Source organism: Chrysemys picta, chromosome 22 (genome assembly GCF_011386835.1).
Source record: "Chrysemys picta bellii isolate R12L10 chromosome 22, ASM1138683v2, whole genome shotgun sequence".
NCBI lineage: Eukaryota > Metazoa > Chordata > Testudines > Emydidae > Chrysemys > Chrysemys picta.
In genome coordinates, this window is record NC_088812.1 from 8,032,380 (window position 1) to 8,055,360 (window position 22,981).

Sequence of the window (22,981 nt, forward strand, 5' to 3'; positions counted from 1 at the left end):
GGGCTGGGTCTCTGTTGGGCATGCACCGATGCCCTTTGATGTTGGCAGCAGAACATTACCCAAAGTCTTCCTTCTCACCCATCTTTTTATAGGCTTTAGTTTGAATCAAGAATCTATAGGTTTTGCTGTGCCACACGGCCTCTGGGTTCAGTGTGATTGATCACCCGTCAATTGCAGACGTGACTTTCAGCCTCGGACCTGGCTTTGATCTTCTTTCTATTGTACCCTTGTTCTTTTCTTTTTAGGGTGGACTCTTCTTACTTTGCTAGGGCTGTTGTCTGCATCTTCAGCCGTTGGTGTTTGAACTCTATTTCATCAGGACAGGCTGGGGCTGGAGGTTGATTCCATCATCCATCCATACCTCATTCACACAGCTAAACTAAATAAGAAGACAGCAGGGTTTGCAAAAAATGAAGGTTGCCGCAAGCCCTTACAAAATGGAGTGAGCGTTTTAAAATGGAGTTTGAATTACAATATGGCAAACAGTGAGCAGAAGTTCCAATACTAAAACAGTGCAAGTCTCAGTGATTTAAGCAGGAATTGGATTGACAGTGAAACATACAAGGGCAGTGGGCTGAACAGCTATGGCTCTTAACAAGCATCTTAACTGTTAATTAGCCAGTTATTGGGGTAACCGGTTTTATGAATGAATGTTGTTTCATTCATAAAACTTTACTTATGAAGTTACATTAATAAAGTGAACAATTAAAAAAACAATTTCATTCATCAGTTCTACATTGTCCCCCTTTTGACCCTTCAATCCAGGGGTATTGAATGGGTCACACTTTAAGTAATTGTTTCAAGGCTATATATTGGGAAACAATGTGAGCTTGTGGTTTCAGTTTAAAATACAGACTTTTCATCCAACAGCACATGCCACACATTGCAAATTAACATTAAAAACTTATCAGAATAAAGAAAACAATTGGGTGTAACATACTTTTTAAAGTTGAAGACCAAGAGGGGGACCACCCTTTAAGAATATCATACCAATGATGCATAGTGATTTGTTCTGCTTGTGCAGATACTCTTAATATTTCAAATCCCTGATGTAAAATAGCCGAACTGCATGTCTGAACCTGGGTCCGTGTGGTTTCAGTCAGTTGGCTAATTTGTTTATTTCTCTTCATTAGTTTGTATAGACTTGTCCAATTGACCCCCAAAGAGACATTCAAGTCTAGAATATTACTGGTATCCAGTGTGTTAGTTCTTTTATCCTCATGAGTTGGGAAGTAATAGGTTAAGGTGGGAGTTTTTAACATAGTTATATTACACATACACTGCTCTACTGGCGGTTCTGAGATGTATTTATCTTGCCACACAAGCTCCTCTAATCCAATGGCTCTGTGACGGGGTAAATACTCACCACCACTGGCATCTCCTGCTGGTTGCTCTGGGAATTAGCTCTGTCCAGTCCTGGAGCACCTTCTGCGTGTGGTGTCTTGCCCTTCGTCTGCTCTCCCGTTGGTATCTGGACCCGCGTTGCTCCCTGCTCGGCGACGTCCGCTTCTGGTCACTGCCCTCCAGCAGTGCCCTAGTCTGATCTCACCCCCTTCCAGGGTGTGTGTGTGCTTTTAACGACAGTCTTTCTGCTCGCTCCTGCCGCATGGGCCAACCGCAACCCGAAGTCTAGTCCCTCATGTCTCGGGCTGGAGCTCTCCTCTACTCCCCCGAGCCTGCCCTGCGCTGTGCTGTCCATGGTGCTGGTCTCCTTCGCTCAGGAAACAGACCTTCTCCCTTGAAGGTCTGGGAGTGACTGCCTGCTCCTCTCCTGGGCAGCCTTTATATAGGGCTGAGCCTGGCCCTGATTGGCCGCCTGCTGCTCAGCCCTGATTGGCTCTCCCACAGGCCCTCCCCGATTGGCTACCCATCTACACAGCCACTCTGGCCTGCCCTAGCCCCATCTCTCATAGGGGTGGGGCAGCCGCTCCACCGCAGGCACAGACACAACTTTTTCTATCAAAATACACTTTTGTGGTACTGTTATCGAGTTCACCCCAGTAACAGGTTGCCAGACGTTTATGTTGTAAGGAGCAGGGCTCTTCTAATTTCGGTAAGGTAGGACATACCCATTGTTGTGCAGTCCACCTTGTACACAAGCGATGGTCTATGATTTCCCCTTGTTCGTTCAAATAGGTTCCCACCAACCGAGGAGCCCAAGGATGTCTGCCCTGGAGAACTGGGAGGGCTATGAATGGCCACAGAGTAACTTTATGTTTGTGAGGCTGGACCCGTATTACTTGTATAGTGATGTGCCCCGTGAGGGTCGATGTGTATCCATTCGATTCCAGGGCCTTGTACCACCCAGAAACATAAGGAAGGAAGAGGTTATTTTTATGTTTTGTCAGCAGAGGAGTTAAAACTGTCATATCTTTAGCTCGTACCCAGTCCATTTCCCTTTCTGTCAGCATAATCGCTAATAATTGTTGTTCAGAACACCACAAGGCTAATGCTGTTTTATTTGCTATGTCCCTCATGGTGGCGTATTGAGCCCAGAACGCCTGGTTAACATGTTTCCAAGTCTGCCATTGCAAGTTCATTGTGTCTACCCCAGTTTGTACCAACTCAGCGACCCGGTGCTCTCGCCCTTGTATGATAGGATGATGCAATGCTGCTACCACTGGCCTTATTTTTTAATGCTTCTAGGTTTGCTGAATTTAGAATTCCGGTCCCTGTCCCTATACCTCCTAATGAAGTGTCTGTTATCCCTCGTTGCTGACGGGGGAAGGGATGTTCTGGCTGTAAGGATCTGAACCATGCCTCAAAGAGGGGTGAGCTATAGTGTGCACATTCTGGCCGAGTTAGAGTCAAATGATTCCTGGTCCAGTTTAGTGAAAGTTGTAGGGTTACACTTAGTGGCGCCACTTGTACCTCTATGGGAGGCTGCATCTTAAGCAAATGAGAATGAGGTACTTTTGTGGGTTGTGGACCATTTAAAAACAGCACTGTTGTATTTCCTACCAATTTGGTTTCATTCACCCAGACTGTTATTGTCGAGTCTCTAGGGGTCCTGGTTTAAAGGGTGGGGATGTCTGGTATCCAGGAAGGATGGAGTGACAATGATGATTGTAATCTATTATAGGCTGGGTAGGTGAGCTAACCTCGAACATACAATCGTGGTCATAGGATGTGATGTTTTCCCAGACGTGTAGTGTAAGTAATTCAAAGGGCCCATGTAACGTATGGTTAGATATTGGTACAATTTGGATCTGGTCCAGTGGTGAAATTAAACCACTGGATTCCCCAATGCACACTGGATGTTCCTAAAGTGAATAATTGTGCCAGGAACTCCCAAAATAGTAACATCTTGGTTGTGTCCTTCAATCACCTTCCACCGGTGTTCCCCTGTCAACGCTTGTGCAGGTTTTGAGAGGGAAATAAAATTGTTAATTAGTTGATGACACCAATATTCCAGTTGGAGGCAATCAGGTGAAGCTTTCCAGATTCCTTATACAGGATCCGATGACAGTGACACCTAAAAGGGATGACGCACATGCTATTAAGAAAAGAGTTTTATCTGGGATACATGGACCCATTTAAGTTTACCATCGTTCTCAATACGGTATACCAGAGGGCTGAAATGGTCAACTATGGAATAACTAAATACTAAATACCCATTTAGATTCTAAGGTGTGATCCTTCTTACCCAATTTTAAATACATTACCCGATTTCCAACTTCCCATAAAGTGGGTTCATTGGTTCTTTGTTTTTGCATTGTTTCATTCACATGTTCAATAGCCTGATTAATCCTGTGCTGTAATGTGGTTTTATTCTCCTGTAATTGTTTTAACCATTGGAAATAATCATTCTGGGTTGCCGTAGGATGATCCTCTGGGTGTTCAGGATCAATCATTAACTTCATTGGTTGTCCAAAAAGAATCTGGTATGGCTGGATCTTAGTTCTCAGCCTGTCACTACTGTGAATGGCAGCTAAGATTAGAGGTAGTTTCTCAGGCCAGTCCTTGCCAGTGTCGGAGAAAAACAGAGTTCTCACTATTTGTTTAGGTACAGCAAGTCAGATGCTTTATTAACTCTCACAATTGCACAGAGGGAGAGAGCTAAGCAGGTCTCTCAACAGGTAAACAATTACAGCAAGCATTTATACCTTTTGTTACAGACAATAATGAGCAACAGTTGCATTTTGTTTATACATAGGTCATTCTGATATCTTGTTTTGCTCACTAATGTAGACTCTTAGTCTACATTCCATATTATCTACACAAGGTCGCAACAACTTCTCACACAGAGCCAGGGGCACTGTCCTTCTCTCTCTTTTTACCAGATCTTTTATCTGCTATTTTGTTACCCAAAAACAAATTCAAATCTTTATTCTTTCCTGAACACTGGGTAAAGGCCATTTACTTACTCCTTTCCTTCCACTATGCCCTCAAAGTTTCCAACCTGTTCTCCAATCTCTCTATCTATTGCCTGCCCGCTTGGGCCCGATCCTGCTTTTCTCGCTGAACCGTCCCTTCCATGGGCACCAGCTTTTTCACTACCAATTTAGATAGGAGGGTGGGCTTCTCAACTAGTTGGGCATCCTCCTCCCTGTGTGTGTGATTGGAAAATGGCTGGGGTACCCTTAGTGGGTGAGAGGGAATCCTTAGACTGTCCCCCACCCATTTTCCAATCACACACACAGGGAGGAGGATGCCCTGTCCGCGCTAGCGGCACATAAACTAAGGATCTCTCCCTACAGGGTATTCACACAGGAGAGACTAACGAGGATGGCCACGACCCTCCTACACCTCCCTTCAGCAAAGAGCGTCGGCTAGTCTCAGAGAGACGGCGCCGCTTACTCTGTTGCATCCAGTGAGATGATCAGACTGTCAGTGGCTCACACGGAGAGGAAAAGGGGAGGGAAGATGGGTTCACACACTCCTAGACCCAGGTAGCCTCCTCGCCGGACGATGCCAGGCCGAGATAGCCCACCGTGGGTCGGATCTCCTAAAAGATCCTCTAGTTACCGGGCTTGCATTAGAGTAGTTCTGGTCACGAGCCAAAAGACTTTGCAGAGTACTCTGGGCGTCTTCCGGTAACACTCAATTCACACTGGTGTACACACACACACAAACACACACACACCAAGGCCTTATACCAGGTACTACTCCTAAGTACCTCCAGGTACTATTCCCAAGTACCTCAATGCATCACTTGAGGCGGTAAAAACCCCTCTTGAGGCAGTAACAACCCCTCAACACAGGTGCAAACCCTATGCACCTAGCATATACATACAGGGGGCGGCAAACAATTCCCCTATTACGCCGCTCAGCATCTGACCTTGCTGCACAGTCAATAAGTTCGGATGGCGTGAGCCCAACAGGGACAGACGGCCCCACGGACAGTCCTCCTCCGACACCCCAATAGAGATTTCAAAAGGTCTCCTACCTCTATTGTGGCGCCATGGGGTTCGAAGGGGAACGATCCGTAGCAGCTGCCGGTGCCTCTGCGGGCGTTGCCATCCCGGACGAGCCCCCAAATTGTCGGAGAAAAACAGAGTTCTCACTATTTGTTTAGGTATAGCAAGTCAGATGCTTTATTAACTCTCACAATTGCGCAGAGGGAGAGAGCTAAGCAGGTCTCTCAACAGGTAAACAATTACAGCAAGCATTTATACCTTTTGTTACAGACAATAATGAGCAACAGTTGCATTTTGTTTATACATAGGTCATTCTGATATCTTGTTTTGCTCACTAATGTAGACTCTTAGTCTACATTCCATATTATCTACACAAGGTCGCAACAACTTCTCACACAGTTCTTTCCCACTCGCCTCACACATTCCTCGCTTCTACAAATCTCACGTTATTAGGGTTACAGTTAGCCTAACTCTTGCTAACAAACTGTCATGCATTGCATCCCCTTCCTGTCAGTTCTTTCTCTGCTTCCACACCAGTATGGTTTACTACTTTTCGCAGTGCCTTTTTAATAGTGCGATTCATTCTCTCTACCTGGCCAGAGGACTGGGGTCGGTATGGAATGTGGAATTTCTGGGTGATCCGTAGGGCTTGTAACATCATTGTGAAAATTTGCCCCACAAATGCACTTCCCTGAGTCCATAACCTCAGGGGTTCCACATCTGCACAACCACTTCAGTGAAGAGCTTTTTAGCTGCAGTTTTAGCACTATTATCCCTAGCCGGGAATGCTTCCACCCAGCCTGAAAATGAATCTAGAATAACCAACAAATACTGGAATCCTTCTTTGCTTCTAGGCGACTTATCAATAAAATCCATCTGTATTCTATGCCAGGGTCCCAGCCCTCTCTGGTGCACGGGGGACGCGCTTTGTCCTTTGCACAGGGCACGCAATTTTGCACCCCTGTTCTCACATCATCCTCCACACCTCCCCAGTCTGCTACCTGCCTTCGCCTTCTTCAGATCCCTTCTGTCCCCTCAGGCATGAACTGATGTGCCACGTTAACCAGCCCCTGGCGTCCCGTTTTTCCCGGAGTTCGGCTGCAATTATTACTCACGTCGCTAGATGGCAGCAGGGTATCAGACATGGGCTCACTAGCGCGTTTCTGGCTTCTAGTGACAAGGGTTCTGTTCTGCTGCCGGGCGATAGCCCCGGATCGGCTGTTCCACGTGGCTCCAGTACTTAGCTCTCTGCTATGGGCTTTAACGGGCCCAATTTGTAACGGATCGGGGTTCCTTGTCACCCCAGAATGGATCCATTTCCACTCTGCTAGGTGCGCTCTCTCCTTCCCATCTGCTCCCTTCCAGTTATTTCCTTGCCAGGCAAACATCCAGTCCTGGGTGCCTGTCACCCACAAATCACTGTCTGCAGAGATATGGCATGGTCTGGGAGAGCTGACCTAGAACTGGTGCTATGGCATGGAGCTCTGCATGTTGTGAGCCATGAGCCAAACACCCTTGAATCACTTCCTCCTCTCGGCCTATGGCAGCATATTTAATACACCGTTTTCCCTTAATTACGACTGAGCTGCCATCAGCAAACCAGATCTGCTTCTCCTGCCCTACTGTGTCTAAATCCCTTAAGGGGGGTACCTCCACCCAGGGGCGGCTCCAGGCACCAGCGCAGCAAACGATTGCCTGGGGCGGCAAGCCACCGGGGGCGGCCTGCCGGTCACTGTGGGGGCGGCAGTCAGGGAGCCTTTGGCGGCGTGCCTGCGGGAGGTCCGCTGGTCCCACAGCTTCGGTGGCAATTCGGTGGCGGGTACGCCAAAGCCGCGGGACCAGCAGACCTCCCGCAGGCATGCCACCGAATCCGCGATATCAGCTGGACCTCCCGCAGGTGCGCCGCCGAATCCGTGATACCAGCCAGACCTCCCGCAGGTGCGCCGCCGAATCCGTGATACCAGCCAGACCTCCCGCAGGTGCGCCGCCGAATCCGTGATACCAGCCAGACCTCCCGCAGGTGCGCCGCCGAATCCGTGATACCAGCCAGACCTCCCGCAGGTGCGCCGCCGAATCCGTGATACCAGCCAGACCTCCCGCAGGTGCGCCGCCGAATCCGTGATACCAGCCAGACCTCCCGCAGGTGCGCCGCCGAATCCGTGATATCAGCCGGACCACCTGAAGGCACGCCGCCGAAAAGACGGTTACTCACCGTTGTAACTGTTGTTCTTCGAGATGTGTTGCTCATATCCATTCCAATTAGGTGTGCGCGCGCCGCGTGCACGATCGTCGGAGAATTTTCTACCCTAGCAACACCGGCGGGTCGGCTGTGGAGCCCCCTAGAGTGGCGCCTTCATGGCGCTGAATATATACCCCAGCCGACCCGGCACCCCCTCAGTTCCTTCTTGCCGGCTACTCCGACAGTGGGGAAGGGGGGTGGGTTTGGAATGGATATGAGCAACACATCTCGAAGAACAACAGTTACAACGGTGAGTAACCGTCTTTTCTTCTTCGAGTGCTTGCTCATATCCATTCCAATTAGGTGACTCCCAAGCCCAGCTTAGGTGGTGGGGTCGGAGTGAGACATTGCTGTGTGCAAAACCGCTGACCCGAAGGCAGCATCGTCCCTGGACTGCTGCACTAGTGCGTAGTGAGCTGTAAATGTGAGGACTGATGACCAAACCGCCGCTCTACAAATGTCCTGGATCGGAACTTGCGCCAGGAAAGCCGTCGAGGAAGCTTGGGCCCTCGTGGAGTGAGCGGTGATGTGCGGTGCTGAGACACCTGCCAGGTCATAGCAAGTCCAGATGCAAGACGTAATCCAGGAGGATAGGCGTTGTGATGAGACCGGTGAGCCTTTCATTCGGTCGGCCACTGCAACGAAGAGTTGCGTCGTCTTTCTAAAGTGCCTTGTGCGGTCAATATAGAAGGCCAGGGCCCTGCGTACGTCCAGGGAATGCAAACATTGATCCTGGCGAGTAGCATGTGGTTTAGGATGAAAGACCGGGAGAAATATATCCTGGTTGATATGAAACGGAGAAACCACCTTAGGGAGAAAGGCAGGATGTGGACGAAGCTGCACTTTATCCTTATGGAAAACTGTGTAAGGGGGCTCGGATGTAAGCGCCCTGAGTTCAGAAACGCGCCTTGCTGAGGTGATGGCTACGAGGAAGGCTGTCTTCCAGGATAGGTACAAAAGTGAACAGGTGGCCAGTGGCTCGAATGGAGGACCTGTGAGCTTGGAGAGAACCAGGTTGAGGTCCCACGTCGGAACGTGATGATATGGGTTCCAAAGCTCAGTGACTGGAGAGAAGTTGGGGACAAGTTTGTTTCTTCCAAAAGGTGTTAGCTACACTCAGACTCTGATGATTGTGCGTTAGGACAGACAAGCAGGCAGAGTGAGAGCCAGGCAGTTACAGCTGCCAGGCGCCCCGTGGACAGACATGGATGGATCAATGTCCCAGGTGAGATCAGGCGCCTGTGACAGACAAGGCACAAGATGAGGACCAAGGGCAGAGACTGAGTTTGAACCAGCAGCACCCCCCACCTACCTCTCCTGGGAGCCCCCAACCACCACCATCCTATTGCAAGGACAGAACGCTGCCCCTTGTCCGCCCCAGCCCCGCCACATGCACCCCCCTCCACCTGCCTCCCCCAAGAGCCTCCAACCACCACCATCCTAGTGCAAGGACAGAACGCTGCCCCTTGTCGGCCCCAGCCCCGCCACACGCACCCCCATCCACCTGCCTCCCCTAAGAGCCTCCAACCACCACCATCCTAGTGCAAGGACAGAACGCTGCCCCTTGTCCGCCCCAGCCCCGCCACACGCACCCCCATCCACCTGCCCCCCCAAGAGCCTCCAACCACCACCATCCTAGTGCAAGGACAGAACGCTGCCCCTTGTCGGCCCCAGCCCTGGAACACACACCCCCCTCCACCTGCCTCCCCCAAGAGCCTCCAACCACCACCACCTGAGGGCAAGGACAGAACATTGCCCCTTGTCTGCCTCAGCCCCAGCCTCACCACACCCCCACCCACCCCCATAGCAGGCCCTCTCCTCCACCCAGAGCTCCCAACCACCACCACCCAAGTGTAAGGGCAGAATGCTGCCACAGCTCCCCCCACTGACCCAGAGCAGCCCCTGCTGCCGCTGCTAACATGCCATCCAGCTGGCCCAATGGGGGTGTCAGATGACAGGAGGGCTGCTCAGGCCAGCCGTGAGGGGCAGGGGGCAGCAAGGTTAGTGTGTCCCACAGCCCCATCTTGTGTTCTCCCCACACAGTCAGGGGTGGGGGGTGTTGCCAGGGGTTATTGAGTAGCAGAAGTGTTACAAGCAGGGAATGGGGGAGGAGCCAGACAGTGACCAAGTGGGCAGCAGAGTGTGCGGATGGGCAGGGGGGGAAGGGAGGGACTCGCTGTGGGGCCCCAGCTCTGACCAGGAGCAGCGTCAGCAGCTCTTGAGCCTGGGTTCTGCTGGCCCAGGCCAGCCCTTGCTGCCCCCAGAAAGACAGGAATGGTGTCTGGCTGCTTGGGGATTCTGGGCCCTGAGGCCAGGGGCGGCTCTAGCTTTTTTGCCACCCCAAGGACGGCAGTCAGGCAGCCTTCGGCGGCATGCCTGCGGGAGGTCCCAGGTCCCGCGGATTCGGCGAACCTGCCATTGAATCCGCGGGACCGGGGACCTCCCGCAGGCATGCCGCCGAATCTGTGGGACCGGGGACCTCCCGCAGGCGTGCCGCCGAATCCGCGGGACCGGGGACCTCCCGCAGGCGTGCCGCCGAATCCGCGGGACCGGGGACCTCCCGCAGGCGTGCCGCCGAATCCGCGGGACCGGGGACCTCCCGCAGGCATGCTGCCGAAGGCTGCCTGACTGCCGCTCTTGCAGTGACCGACAGGGCGCCCCGCGGCTTGCTGCCCCAGGCATGCGCTTGGAGCGCTGGTGCCTGGAGCCTCCGCTGCCTGAGTCCTGGTGATTAGAGGGAGCCAGCAGCTCCTGCTGCCCAGGGCAGAGCCATGGATGGGGGAAGCCCCCTGGCCCTGGTGTTTGGCCCCAGTCAGTTCGGGCTGAGTGCTCCCTATAGGGGGTGCCCCAGCCCCTGGGAGAGCAGCAGGGGTTGCTGCCCCAGGACAGCACTGCTGCGGAAGGAGGGGGTGTCCCAGAGCCTGGCTTTGCCTCTGGCACACCCCTGGCAGCAGAGCCCGAGCGCTCCCTGTGCCACCAATGACAGCTTCTGCCCCGGCTCTCTCGCAGGGGTGGGGGCAGACAAGGGGGGGGTGTCTCTCCTTTATTTCAGCCCATCACTCCTAATTAGACCCCTGGGGCCCTGCCCTGACAGCCCCTGCCCTCCTTTCGGCCCTTTCCTGTAACATTATCCTTCTCTGCAGGGCAGGACGCTGAGGGGCCCTGCCAGGTGTGGGGGCAAATGGGGCAAGGGCAAAGACATCGAGATGGCCATGCCCAGCCCAGTCCCTCGCTGTGTTAGTGGATGGCTTGGCAGTCGGGTGGCCCATGCCAGCTGATGTGGGCTAGGGGTTACAAGCACTGCTCCCTGGGGGATGGGGGCACTCTCTAGAGCAGGCGATAACCTGCTCCCCTCCTTAGAGACATCAGCTCAGCGCTTGAGGGGCAGCACCGCTCAGCTAGGGTTGCCAACCCTCCAGGTTTGGCCTGGAGTCTCCTGGAACCGGCATCGATCTCCCGGTGACTGTTGAAACAATCCAGGAGATTTTGATAGGCTATTTTAAGGAAATGACATTAGGTCTTGTTGGGAAAAAAATCTCACGAAATAGCTTCAGTCAGAGTAGGCAGCCCTATGCTGAGCCCAGGCCTGGCATGGCCACGTGGCCCCATCGAGCACACACACAGCAGGAGAGAGCCAGCAGGGGCTGAGACAGGCCAGTGGGGCCCGTTACTCTCAGCAACCAAGCAGGCTCCACCCCACATGCTGCGCTACTGGCTCAGGGTGGGGGGCAGGGAAAGGCCTCTGGCCCTGGGCCCTCACAGGAGCCGGATGCTGAGGATTTGGGCCCCAACAGCCAGGGCGCCATGCACCTGGTGCAGCCTGGGACACGCCGCGGGGGTGGGGTGCAGGCGCTTACCGTCCTTGTGGACCCGCATGGCTGAGGCTGTGATGTCCGTCGTCACGTTGAAGTAGGGGAGCCACAGATCCTGCAGGGGCACAAAGGGCTAATCAGAGACATGTTACAGCCCAGGATGCCGCTGCGGGGGCTGTGCAAGGCACCACGCCCCTTGGACAAGGCTGGACTCCAGGGAACACAGCTGCCAGCAGGGGGCGTTGCTCAGGGCTGCCCAGCGAGAGGCTACTTTGAGTGTTCTGCACTAGGACCCCCGCCCAGCTTCCTGGACCCACCTACCTCAATCTGCTTGTCCTGGAAGACCTTGTTGATGCTGGTGTTGAAGGCCGAGCCGGAGAACATGGAGGTGATGGGGTAGGTGAGGTCCAGGACCGTCTCAAACACGGAGTTCATGCTCTGCAGGAGGAGGGCGAGGGGTCACTACGCGGGTGGCGCGGCCCAGCACAGGCAGCGTTCTGAGTCCAGGCTCATGGGGACAAGCGGGGAGGAATGTCGGGGAGACGGCAGCGAGCCTGAAGCTCCCAGGACACTCACCCACTGCACGTGGCTCCGAAGCGGGATGGTGCCCTGGCGCAGCCCCTCCACTTGGCATGCCAGCCCCGGAACCGCTGGTGGGGGTGTGGCATGTCCTCCAGCCAAAGCACCATATGCCAATTAGCATGACGGGTCGTTACTGGGGATGTTGCGATTCCCACCGGAACCCCCCTGCTGCCCTAACCTGCTGCACGCGCAACAGAGGCTGCCGTGCCTAGCAGCACAATGCTGAGGCACCCCATGGGGCTCTCTGCTCCAAGCCAAGCAGACGTCCCAGGGCCAAAGGGAGGACAAACTCCCACAGCCTGCAGGGGATTTGCCTCTGAACCCACAGGGCAGAGCTGCATAGCATGGGCAGAGGGCAGAGATGCCGGCAGCAGAGAGAGCCTGGAGGTTCTACGTGGCCCCTCAAGCAAACTGATCAGGCCCCAGTGCATGCTGGGACCTCTGTATTGCTCCCAGTGCAGCCCTGGGCCTGGCTGCCAGCGGCTGTGGGGAAGGCTGGGTCACGGGGTGGCAGCTCTGGGAGGGGCTGGTTTGGGGAGTTTTCCTGCTCCCACCCTCCCAAGTCTGGCCCTGCCCCACAGCACACCCACCCTGTGTCTGCCCCACCCCCCACAGCAGGCCTTGCCCCTCACCTTGGCCCATTCACGGGCACGCTGCTTGGTGCGCACAGCACTGCGCTCTTCAGCATAGAGAGCCCCGATGAAGGAGCCAATGGATGTGCCCCTGATCAGGTCAATGGAGATCCCGGCTTCCTCCGTGGCCTTGATCACCCCGATGTGGGAGCAGCCCCTGGGGGGGAGGGTGGGTCAGAGGTCAATGGGAGGCAGGGAGCCTGCCCCAGGGCCATCACATGGCCCCGAACTCTGCAACCTGCCACGCAGCTGCTATGCCTCCAACGGGCCAGGTGGCCAGGATGTCTGCAATGGTGCTCCCAGCATGCACTGCTCCGGCAGGGTGGTGGGCGGCAGGGTCACTGTCCCAGCCCCACTCCCATGGCTCTTATTGGGAGGCAGTGTTCGTGTACCAGTAGGGACATGGGGCTGGGAGCCAGGACTCCTGGGTTCTATCCCTGGGTTTGTCCCCCCTGCCCACTGTAAAGCTGGGGTTGTGGATGCCTATGGCCCCCCATTGGGGCTGGTTTGCGCCTGGGTGCGAAGGAGTGCCATGGGAATTCAGTGCCCCAGCCAGGCCCTGTCTGAGCCCCTACCTGGCCCCTCCTCCTCCCAGCACCAGGGCAATGCTGTTGCCGGTCAGGACCCGTGCCAGTCACTGTGCCGGTCAGCATCCTTCTCAAAGACCTTTGCGTACATCTCCCTCTGCAGGGCCAGGAGCGAGAGTCAGACAGGCTGCCACCCCCCAAAGCAACCCCCATACAACACGCATGCACCCCCAGAGCCCACTCCCCACCCCACAGCAACTCCTTCCTACACACACAGCACCCTCCCACCCCCTTATAACAGGGAGCCCCCTGGCTCTGCACCCCGCACTCCAGAGAGGTCTGATGCCATCACAGACCTAGGCCAGGCTGGCATCAGGCTCTGCCCAGGTTAATACCATGGAAGGCAGCAGAGGCACCACAGGGACCAGACTGGCCTGGAGGTCTTTTCTGAGACAACAGCTCTGTGCCCACCCCCATGGGGTCTTGTCTTCCTTAGCACAGACAGCTTCGCCGTGCGGCACCATGCTGCACCAGCCCAGAGGGTCCTGGGGACGAGCGGGACCGTACCAGCTTGTTGGGGCTCCGGCGGGAGAAGACACGGCGTGGGCACTTGATGTGAAGGTGTCCTGAGCACCAGCTGCGCATGTTGAGCCACTCAACAGTACGGGAGGGGCTGGGGCCATCCTCCCGGTGCAGCAGAATCAGCTGCTTCAGGGCAGGCACGGCTGTGTTCTCCAGCATCTGCTCCAGCTGCAAGGGCAGAACAGGGGCCCCTAGAATGAGCCAACTCCCCGGTGGAATGATCCCCGCCCTGGCACAGCACACACAGCCCCATCCCAATGCACAGATGCCCTCCCCGCCCCCCACGAGCCTCCATCCCTGCACGACAAACACAACCCCCTGCCTCTGCACAGCCCCCTCAGTGGGCAATTCCCCCCCACCCCACCCAGCATGAGCCGCTGCAGCCCAGCCCAGCTCCCCCCTCAGGATGAGCCCCGACCCCTGCATGGCTCGCACAGCCCTCCCCAGCAGGAGTCGGGAGGGAAGTTGCAGAAGGGACTTGGAAGCTGGTCACAGATTCCCACACCAGAAAGGCCCTGTGGGATGTGTGTGCTAAGCCCACCTGACCCCTCATCCCGTGATGGGTTTGCAGCCTGGGTCCCAGGTGGTGACCTGCCACCATCACCCTGCCCCGTGCTTGCCACCTCGCCCCACACGAAGTCTAGAGGAGATGAACTAGGGTTACCATTCGTCCGGATTCCCCCGGACATGTCCGGCTTTTTAAGCTAAAAATAGCGTCCGGGGGGAATTTGTAAATGTCCGGACTTCCCCCCCATGCAGAGCACGCGCGGCTAACAGTGCTGCCGGCCGGCCGGTGTCACTTACTTGGGGCTCCGACACTCAGCCAGAGAGAGCTCCTCCTCCTCCCTCCCTGCATCGCAGATCGGCTCCAGCAGTTTGGAGCTCCTCCCCTGCTGCTCCTCCCCTGCCAGCCAGCCTGCCGGGATGAACAGCTCAGGCAGTTCCTGAGCAAGTTCACCAGACATTAGGTGAAGAAAGGCCAACAACAAGGGGGCCAGGGGGTCGGAGAAGGGGCAGGGAGGTTTTGGAGGGGGGCAGTCAAGAGACGGGGGGTCGGGAGATCGGGGGGGCTTTCTGGGGGTGTGGATAAGGTTTTGGGCAGCCAGGGTACAGGTAGGGGGTAGGGTCCTGGGGGGCAGTTGGGGGGGGTCTTAGGAAGGGGCAGTTAGGGGATAAGGAACAGGGAGGCTTAGGTAGGGAGTGGGGTTCTGGAGGGCAGTTAGGAGCAGGGGTCCCAGGAGGGGGCAGTCAGGGGACAAGGGGGGGGGGTTGGGAGTTCTGGGGGGGAGCTGTCAGGGGGCAGGAGTGAGGAGAGGGATCGGAGCTGTCAGGGGACAGGGAGCAGAGGGGTTTAGATGGGTCGGGAGTTCTGGGGGGGCTGTCAGGGGGTGGGGAGTGGTTGGATGGGGGCATGGGAGTCCCAGGGGTCTGTCTGGGGGTGGGGGTGTGGATAAGGGTTGGGGCAATCAGGGTACAGGTAGGGGGTAGAGTCCTAGGGGGCCAGTTAGGATGGGGGGAGGGTCTCAGGAGGGGGCAGTCAGGGGACAAGAGGCAGGGAGGCTTAGGTAGGGGGTGGAGTCCTGGGGGGCAGTTAGGGGAAGGGGTCCCAGGAGGGGGCAGTCAGGGGACAAGGAGCGGGGGGAGGGTTGGGGGTTCTGAGGGGGGGAGTGGGAGGGGCAGGGGCGGGGCTAGGGCAGGATGGAGCGGGGCTAGGGCAGGACAGGGGCGGGGCTCCTCCCGTCCTCTTTTTTGATTGCTGGATTATGGTAACCCTAGATGAACCTTTCCTCCACAGGGCCTGGATCTCGGCCTTGGCTGGCTGCTGGGCTCGGGTGAACGTGGCTGTAGGCTGCTCTCTGGACCTTTTGGCCTGAAGCCGTGGGGTACCCCCCGGATCCCTGGCTGTCCTTGGCAGTGCCCCCCACAGGTAGGCTGCTGTACCCAAAGGAGGAGGCGGGGGCACCCCAGCCTTGGTGCAGGGACCCCTGGGCACTCGGGTTCTCACACAGGGGCACCAGCGGCCATACCGGACAGTGTCTGCACGGGTGGGCGAGGACTCCACAATGCTGCATCTGCCGGTCGAGGCCTTCTCTGCCGTCTTCGAGAAGTACCCCGAGAGCCTGGTGCGGGTGGTGCAGGTGAGTGCGGCCTTGGCCCCCGTCCCATGTGCTGATGCCCTCCCCTCCCCTGCATTGTGCCGCACGCTCAGACTCTCCCCTTCCCTTCCAGATCATCGTGGTGCGTCTGCAGCGGGTCACCTTCCTGGCCCTGCACAATTACCTGGGGCTGACTAATGAACTCTTCAGCCACGGGAGTGATGGGCCCGGCCCTGGAGCTCCTCCCACGGGAGTGGTGGGTCCTGCTCCCTGCACCAGAACCTTCGTCCTTCCTATCCCCGGTCCCTCCTGCCCATGGCCGTTTGGGCCAGACTTGGGCCAGTGTCCAAACTCTGGTCCCACTAGGGGGGCTGGAGGCCGGCACCTGGCTGGGGAGGGGACAGAAAGAGCTAGAACCCCCTGAGCAAAGCCCCTGTGTCTGTAAGGGGGGGATCCTGGTGCAGCAGGGATGGAGCAGGGCCTGGCAGGGTGCCCCTGCTGGCAGCAAATCACAGTGAGAGGCCTTAACACCCGGCCTGGCGGCTCTGGAGAGGTGGAGAATCCTGCACCCAAGCAGTCCCTCCCCCTGGCACAGCCCTGCTCTGCCCTCAGACTTGGCTGCTGGAGCAGCGTTCCCTGCCTTGCTGGGTGGAGCACCTGGCTCGGGGTGGAGCCAAGGCCTGTGGGAACAGCCGGGTCCATCCTCTGATGCCAGAGGAACCAGCCCAGCGTTTAGATGGGTCACTGGGCCAGCACTGTGACCCCCTCTCCCCGGCTGCCAGGGAGCCAGGAGCCGAGAGCAAGCTTTGCGGGGCCGTCGTGTGGCAGCAGCACCTGGCGCTCTGGGCTCAGCTGGGCTCTGTGCTCTCCTTGTCTACAGTGGCACATCTGGCCCCTCCCACGTTACGCAGCTCCATGGACACGGGTCTCCCTCACATAAGCCATGCGGCTGCTGGCGTGGAGCATGTTCCCTCCTGGGCCATCAGCCAAGTGAGCAGAGCCAAGCCGTCCCTGTGCCCATCCCCGTCCCTGTGCCCGTCCCCGTCCCTCTGCCTCAGCTCTGCTCTGGGGTGGGGGCAGGACTCGCTGGGGGAGGTGTTGCCCCCTGTGTGATAGGGGTGGTCAGATGAGATGCTCTGAATGGCCCCTGTTGGCCTTGAGTGGTGGGTGTGGCTGGTCCCCAGGCTGGCACTGCCCAGCCTGGCCTGGTGCTGATGCCAGCTCTGTCATGGAGGAGATGCAGCCGCTGCGGCTCTTCCCGCAGCCCAGCCATGCCTCCCGCACCAGCCCTGTCAGACACAGCAAGTGCGTCATCAGCGTCTCCTCCATCGACCACCGCAAGGAGAGCTCTGGAGACAGCCAGATGCCAGCGCCAAGGACCTGGGTAAGGGTTGCCCTGGCTCAGGGAGGGGAACGCAGCAGCTGTGCTCCCCCTCAGAACAACTGAGCTGGGCATGGACCGGACAGGGGTGAAAGAAGTCAAGGGTGCAGAAGGGCTCAGTACGGGGTGCTGTGCTGCAGGGAGCGGGGTGGAGGCCTGGGCACTCCCCTTGCACGGAACTGGTCCACACCTTCCATATGCCACGACAGCTGTGGAGTGGCTCTCATCACCAGTCCTGCCCCTGGAGCTGGCCTGGCTGTAGGGGCCGACCCAGGGCAGGGGAGGCTCTGGACCCCGTGTGCTCGCTGTGCCAGTGTAACGGGATGTGTATGTCACCCTCACAGCTGATCAGCTCAAGCTGGGGTCCCTGGAGCCCTCTGCAGTGCCACTGCTGAGCCGCTGCATCTCCATGCCAGTGGATAGCTCAGGTAAGTGGAACTCTCCCAGGATGGGACCAGGTTAATTGATAAGGGGGGTTGCACTGATAGGCTTTGCTGTGTGAAAGGGGTCACCAGTACGACCCTCAGGGCTAACCCAAGCGAAGTTGCTTGTGGATCCCTTGCTTATGCTTAGAAATCTTGCCCTCCCTGAATGCCAACCCCGGCAGTGATACAGATCTTTCCAGTCAGGCCTTATTTCCTTCCCCCAGAGCTCACACAGATGGAACGAGTGTCGGTCGGTGCTTGGCTCCCCTTCATGGGTGTGTCTGGGGGCGGGGTGTGTGTGGGATCAAGGAAGTTGAGTTACACAATAAGAGGTTTACAATGCAAACGCTTGATGTAACTACACCAGGGGCTCCAGTGATGTGATAAGTGAGATCAGCATCCTACAAGCATTTCAGTATTTCTAAACACCAAACACATTCGCATCAACTTCACATCTATTCTAACAGTGCGAACACACTGGTGAGCCAGCCCGGTTCCCGGCTCTGCGTTTGTCAGGGCTCAGTGAGGCCTGGGGGCCTTGGCATGAGCTGGCACTTGGTCTGCCAGCGTCACAGGGCCTTGCTGCTTCCTCAGCCTCTCATGCTGAGTCCCTCCTTGCGGAGGTCAATGGCACTGTGGCCATAGGTGCTGACTTCTGCTGGTGCTGGTGGGTGCTGCCCACCTCTGCGGCCGACCCCGCCCTGACTCCACCCCTGCCCTGCTCCCTCCCACCCATGCCCTGCCCCCATTCGAACCCCTTCCCCAAAGTCCCTGCCCTAACTCTGCCCCCTCCCTGCCCCTATTCCAACCCCTTCCCCAAATCCCCTGCCAACCCCCGCCTCCTCCCCTGAGCGCGCAGCATTCCTGCTCCTTCCCCTCCCTCCTGGAGCTTGTTACGCCGTGAAACAGCTGTTTTGTGGTGGCAAGTGCTGGGAGGTAGGAGGAGGAGCAGGGACCTGGTGCACTCAAGGGAAGAGGCAGAGGCAGAGATGTAGGTGAGTTGGGGCGGGGGGGCGGGGAGGGAAGCTTGGCAGCGCCCGTGCCAGAGGTTCCCTGTGCGCTCCCCCACCCCGGGCTACATACCTTTTGGGCAGGTGGGATGGCATCACCTCCCTCCCCCTTCCCTCCTTCCCGGGTGCTGGGCCTCAGGCCTAAGAAACATTAAACCCCTGCACAGCAGGAATGGGGAGGGGTTGGTTTCCATGGAGCTGGGGGAATTTATGCTGGGCTGTGGCTCTGCCAAGGTTAATGGGGTGCTCCAGAGAGTTCAGGCTCAGCCGGAGCTGTAGGCTGTCCCCCAGTCTCCTGGCCGTCTATCTGTGGGTGCGCACCTTGGGGGCAGGCCTGCCCCTCACCCTGGTGCTGGGGCTGACGTTCCTCTCTATCCTCCGCCCCCACCCCCCCAACAGGACGTCAGCCTTCACTTCGTGCTGTGGGGCTGCCTACACGTCTACCAGCGCATGACTGACAAGGCAGAGGATATGTGCCTCTTTCTGCTGCAGCCTGGAGAGATGGTGGGCCAGCTGGCTGTGCTGACCGGGGAGCCCCTCATCTTCACCATCAAGGCCAACCGTGACTGCACCTTCCTCAAGATCTCCACGTCGGACATCTACGAGTTGGTGTCCCCCTTCCCCTCCTCATCCTGTGGGCAGGGTCTGCCCACCTCCCACCCCACTTCCATCTAGGCTGGTGGCCTGGGTCAGATTGGGGCCAGTGCTCCCTAGAGGGGAAAGGCACCGTGTCCCATTCCCCACCCCCATAAACCAGGTAGTCCCCTGCCCTGGGCTGGATTGGAGCTGCCTCCCCTAGATGGGGAAAGGCCCCATGTCCCAGTCCTCCAATCGTGCACCTGTTGCATGGGCCTGGATTCTCCTGCCCTGGGCTGTGATCTGTCCTGGTGCCATGTTTTCTTGGCTGGCTCTGTTCCAGAGGAGGTGGGTGACTCAGGGAGGGGGCGGCTGCAGTCAGCAGCGCACTGGCAGCAACGGGGCCACCTGTGCACTGACGAGCTGCCCGCTCTCTCCCCAGGATCATGCGGGAACAGCCCAGTGTGGTGCTGAGTGTTGCCCATACTGTGGCCACCCGCATGTCCCCATTCGTGCGCCAGATGGACTTTGCCATCGACTGGATGGCAGTGGAGGCCGCACGGGCCTTGTACAGGAGAGTGAGGCCTGTGCTGGGGGGGGTGCTTGGAGACCCTGTCTGGGGAACCCCAGCTTCTCCGCCTAGCCCAGGGACCAACTCTCCCTGCTGTGTTTAACCCCTTCCACGCCAGGGTAATGGGCACCCCTGTAACTCTCAGCCTCGTCCATGCCCTTCCTGCAGCAAAAATGACTCAGGCATCCCAGCGCTCTGGGCGGGCACTGTCCAGGCCAGCAGCCATGCTGTTTCCAGAGGGGCCAGGCGAGACCAGACCAGCTGCCTGTGACCCCTCCATGGGACTCAGGTTTTCACCTGTGCTGACCTGACTTCAACCCCTTCCTAGCTGCAGGTGTTGGATTGAGAGCAGCCCGGGAGCTCTGGGGATGGGGGCGTCCCAGCCCAGGGCAGGTGCCAGCTGGGGCTGTCAGACTCGCCGCTCATTGCATGTGCTCTCCCAGCCGAGGCGGTAGGGGGCGCTCTCTCTGGGGCAGACACCAGCTCAGCATTCAGACTCACCGCTCACTGCATGCACTCTCCCAGCCAATGTGGTAGGGGATGCTCTAGTTCTAGGGCTGGAGGAACCCAGCCCTGGGGAACCTAGGTCCTGCAGGGTAGCTCCATTGGGAGGGGACTTGCAGAAGGAAGTAGAGCTCCATATGAACCCACAAGTGACACAAGCAGCACATGGATAGAATTACAGACCCCCCTCCCCCAGAAGAGTAACCCTAATCAATGAGCCTACCCCAAAGTGACGGGCACATCTGGTAACAGCATGCAAAAAGCCTTTTTCCGTCCTCAGGAAAGTTGGATCCCAGGCATGTTGGTTAATGACAATGCTGGGAGATTGCTTTAGGTGAAAAAATGCTGTAATAATTGATTTTAGCCTGTTAATGTTAAATTTAGACTCTAAGAAGCATGTTATAATTTTCATTTTATATGTAACCAGTTCTGTTTCCATTATCCTGACTCAGTACCTCTTAAATCTAAATCTTTGATAATAAATTTAGGATTGTCCCACTATACATATATCTCATTGCTGCGAGGTTATAAACGATCTGATCTTGAGCTGTACCAATCAAGCTGTTTGGATTCTGTTCCCTGGTAATTTCTGTGAGTGTCCTGTGACAGTAATCTGATGCTACTGGGGGACACTTTCAGAGGGGCTTGGGGGCTGCGGTGCAACTACTGTTACCGTGCAAGGCAGAGCAAGGGCTGGCAGAGCCCTATGGAGATTGGTAGGATGGCTAACAGACCGGTGATGTTATGCTTGACTAGATATCAGCTCCCTGAGAAAATCTTCCTCTCGCCAGATGGGTAACAAGGTGACTCAGAGCCTGGGCACCCCAAGAAAGCTGCACACATACCCCTGTAACCTGCTTCCCCTCCTCCAGGGGCCTCTTTATCTTAGCCAAACCTCAAATATGTTCAAACTGTGTTGAAATATGTTAAGGACTGTTACAAAGAGGACCCTGATCAACTGTTCTCCATGTGCACTGGAAGTAGGAATCAGCTTAATCTGCAGCAAGGGAGATTTAGGTTAGATATTAGGAAAAACTAAAGATAGATAAGCTCTGGAATAGGCCTCAAAGGGAGGTTGTGGAATCTCCATCATTGGAGGTTTTTAAGAACCCATTAGACAAAGAGCTGTCAGGGACGGTCTAAGTAAGTGCCGGACGAGATGATCTTTCTAGGACCCTTCCAGCCCTACATTTCCAGGATTCTCTGAACTGTGGAGTTTAACTGTTGAGCCCCACAGCGAACTGACCCTGCAGCGTTCACCCAGCTCTAGTCCAATGTGAATTATTAACAAAATGGTCCCTGATATGGAGAAGTCACAAGACCAGTGAGTACAGCAGGACATACCCTATCAGAGATACCCAATGACAGTCGTTCCCCTGTAGTGCAGTGGGGGAAGCCAGGGAATCCAATGGTTCCTCTCGGATAAAGTTTTGCAGTACACAAACAGGGACTTGGCTTAGAAAAGCAGAGATGCCTTCCCTCACATACTATTCCAGGCACCTATCCTAAGTCTGTAAGTAAACAGACACGGTTCACAGATAGCCTTCTGACCCAGAAATAGACTAGACAGGAGGGAGGATAACTCACCAGAACACAGTCCATTCCACTTACAACCCAGAAGTCATTAGCAACACTGAATTCCCAGAAAAACAAAGATGAGAATATGATTAAGAACCAGACCCCAGATCACTAACTACAGGGATTAGATCTAGCTTTGTGGGTGTCACGGACTCTCAGATCGTGCCCACTCGTGGCCCTGTGCGGTCCATGGGGGGGGGCACCCCTTTCAGTGAGACAGCCCTTCTCGGGGGTCCACTCTCTCTCGGGGTTAGGCCCTTCCACCTCCTGGAGCCGTACCTCTCTGAGCCTTAGCACGTCTGTCTCTCGCCGTGGGCCCCCTCAGGGAGTCCAGTCGCTCTGGACCCCCCGGGGCCTCCCTCCCCCTGAAGGGGACGATGCAACCTTGTTCTCTAGAACGGAGTGACTCTCAGCCAGCGTAAAACAGGAGGGTTTATTGAGCATTGAACACAACACAGGAAACACTCAGGGCCTCAGGCCTGACCTCCCTCAGCCCAGTACATCCCAGTCTCCTTGCATCCAGGTGGGCTCTGCCTGCCCGTCCTCTCCAGCCAAGAGCCTCCCTGCTTCCCAGCTGCATCTGAGATCACCGGCCCCAAGCCCCCCTCTGTCCATTGTCTTCTCTCCAGGTAAACAGGGTCGTCTGGGCCTCCTTTTCTCTCTGCCCTCCTCTGGCTGGAACCGGCTGGTTGGGTCATGGGGTCCTCTCTTCACGGCCCATTGTCCTCCCACTGGCTAGAACCGGCTGTGACTCCTCATCTGGGTCTCTGGGTCATCAGGTCAGCGGTCGCTGGGGTGTCCATCCTCCAGGCCATCGGCTGGGGTCCCAAGTTCCCTCTCCAGTCCTCTGTAACAACAAACTCCCTCTCCCCTCACCTCGTTAAACCAGTAACACCCAGGGGCACTGAGTCCCACTCCCTCTGCATGCAAATCATTGGAAAACCACAAAAATATAAGAAAATCCCCCATTTTGTCACAGTGGGGATCCTGGAAGAGTGGTTAGAAACCCCAGAGAGGCACTGAACTGAGGTCTTCTTCCATCTCTGCAGAGAAAGGGTAAGGGAGGAAGCCCCCACATCATGGTTACAGTGGACATGCAGGAAGCC

General features: G+C 56.4%; 2 protein-coding genes across 3 annotated transcripts; one reads left to right on the forward strand and one right to left on the reverse strand.

Moving 5' to 3' along the window:
• Positions 1 to 5,509: 5,509 nt before the first annotated feature.
• LOC103306844 (patatin-like phospholipase domain-containing protein 6) lies at positions 5,510 to 14,081 on the reverse strand. Of its 2 annotated transcripts, XM_065575750.1 has the most exons (5): positions 13,720 to 14,079; positions 12,626 to 12,782; positions 11,733 to 11,849; positions 11,457 to 11,526; positions 5,510 to 8,838 (listed from the first exon to the last, which is right to left on the reverse strand). In XM_065575750.1, the coding sequence occupies exons 1-5, from the start codon at positions 13,833 to 13,835 to the stop codon at positions 8,831 to 8,833; spliced, it is 468 nt and encodes a 155-aa protein (XP_065431822.1). In that variant the 5' UTR covers positions 13,836 to 14,079; the 3' UTR covers positions 5,510 to 8,830. The 2 variants fall into 2 exon arrangements, with proteins under 2 accessions (XP_065431822.1, XP_065431821.1); XM_065575749.1 differs by lacking the exon at positions 5,510 to 8,838 and having other exon boundaries at positions 11,261 to 11,526; positions 13,720 to 14,081.
• On the forward strand, positions 11,710 to 20,849 carry LOC101931096 (patatin-like phospholipase domain-containing protein 6). Its single transcript, XM_065575751.1, has 6 exons — positions 11,710 to 11,807; positions 15,530 to 15,661; positions 15,744 to 15,872; positions 15,964 to 17,214; positions 17,556 to 17,639; positions 19,046 to 20,849. The coding sequence occupies exons 3-4, from the start codon at positions 15,798 to 15,800 to the stop codon at positions 16,252 to 16,254; spliced, it is 366 nt and encodes a 121-aa protein (XP_065431823.1). The 5' UTR covers positions 11,710 to 11,807; positions 15,530 to 15,661; positions 15,744 to 15,797; the 3' UTR covers positions 16,255 to 17,214; positions 17,556 to 17,639; positions 19,046 to 20,849.
• The last annotated feature ends 2,132 nt before the right edge of the window (positions 20,850 to 22,981 follow it).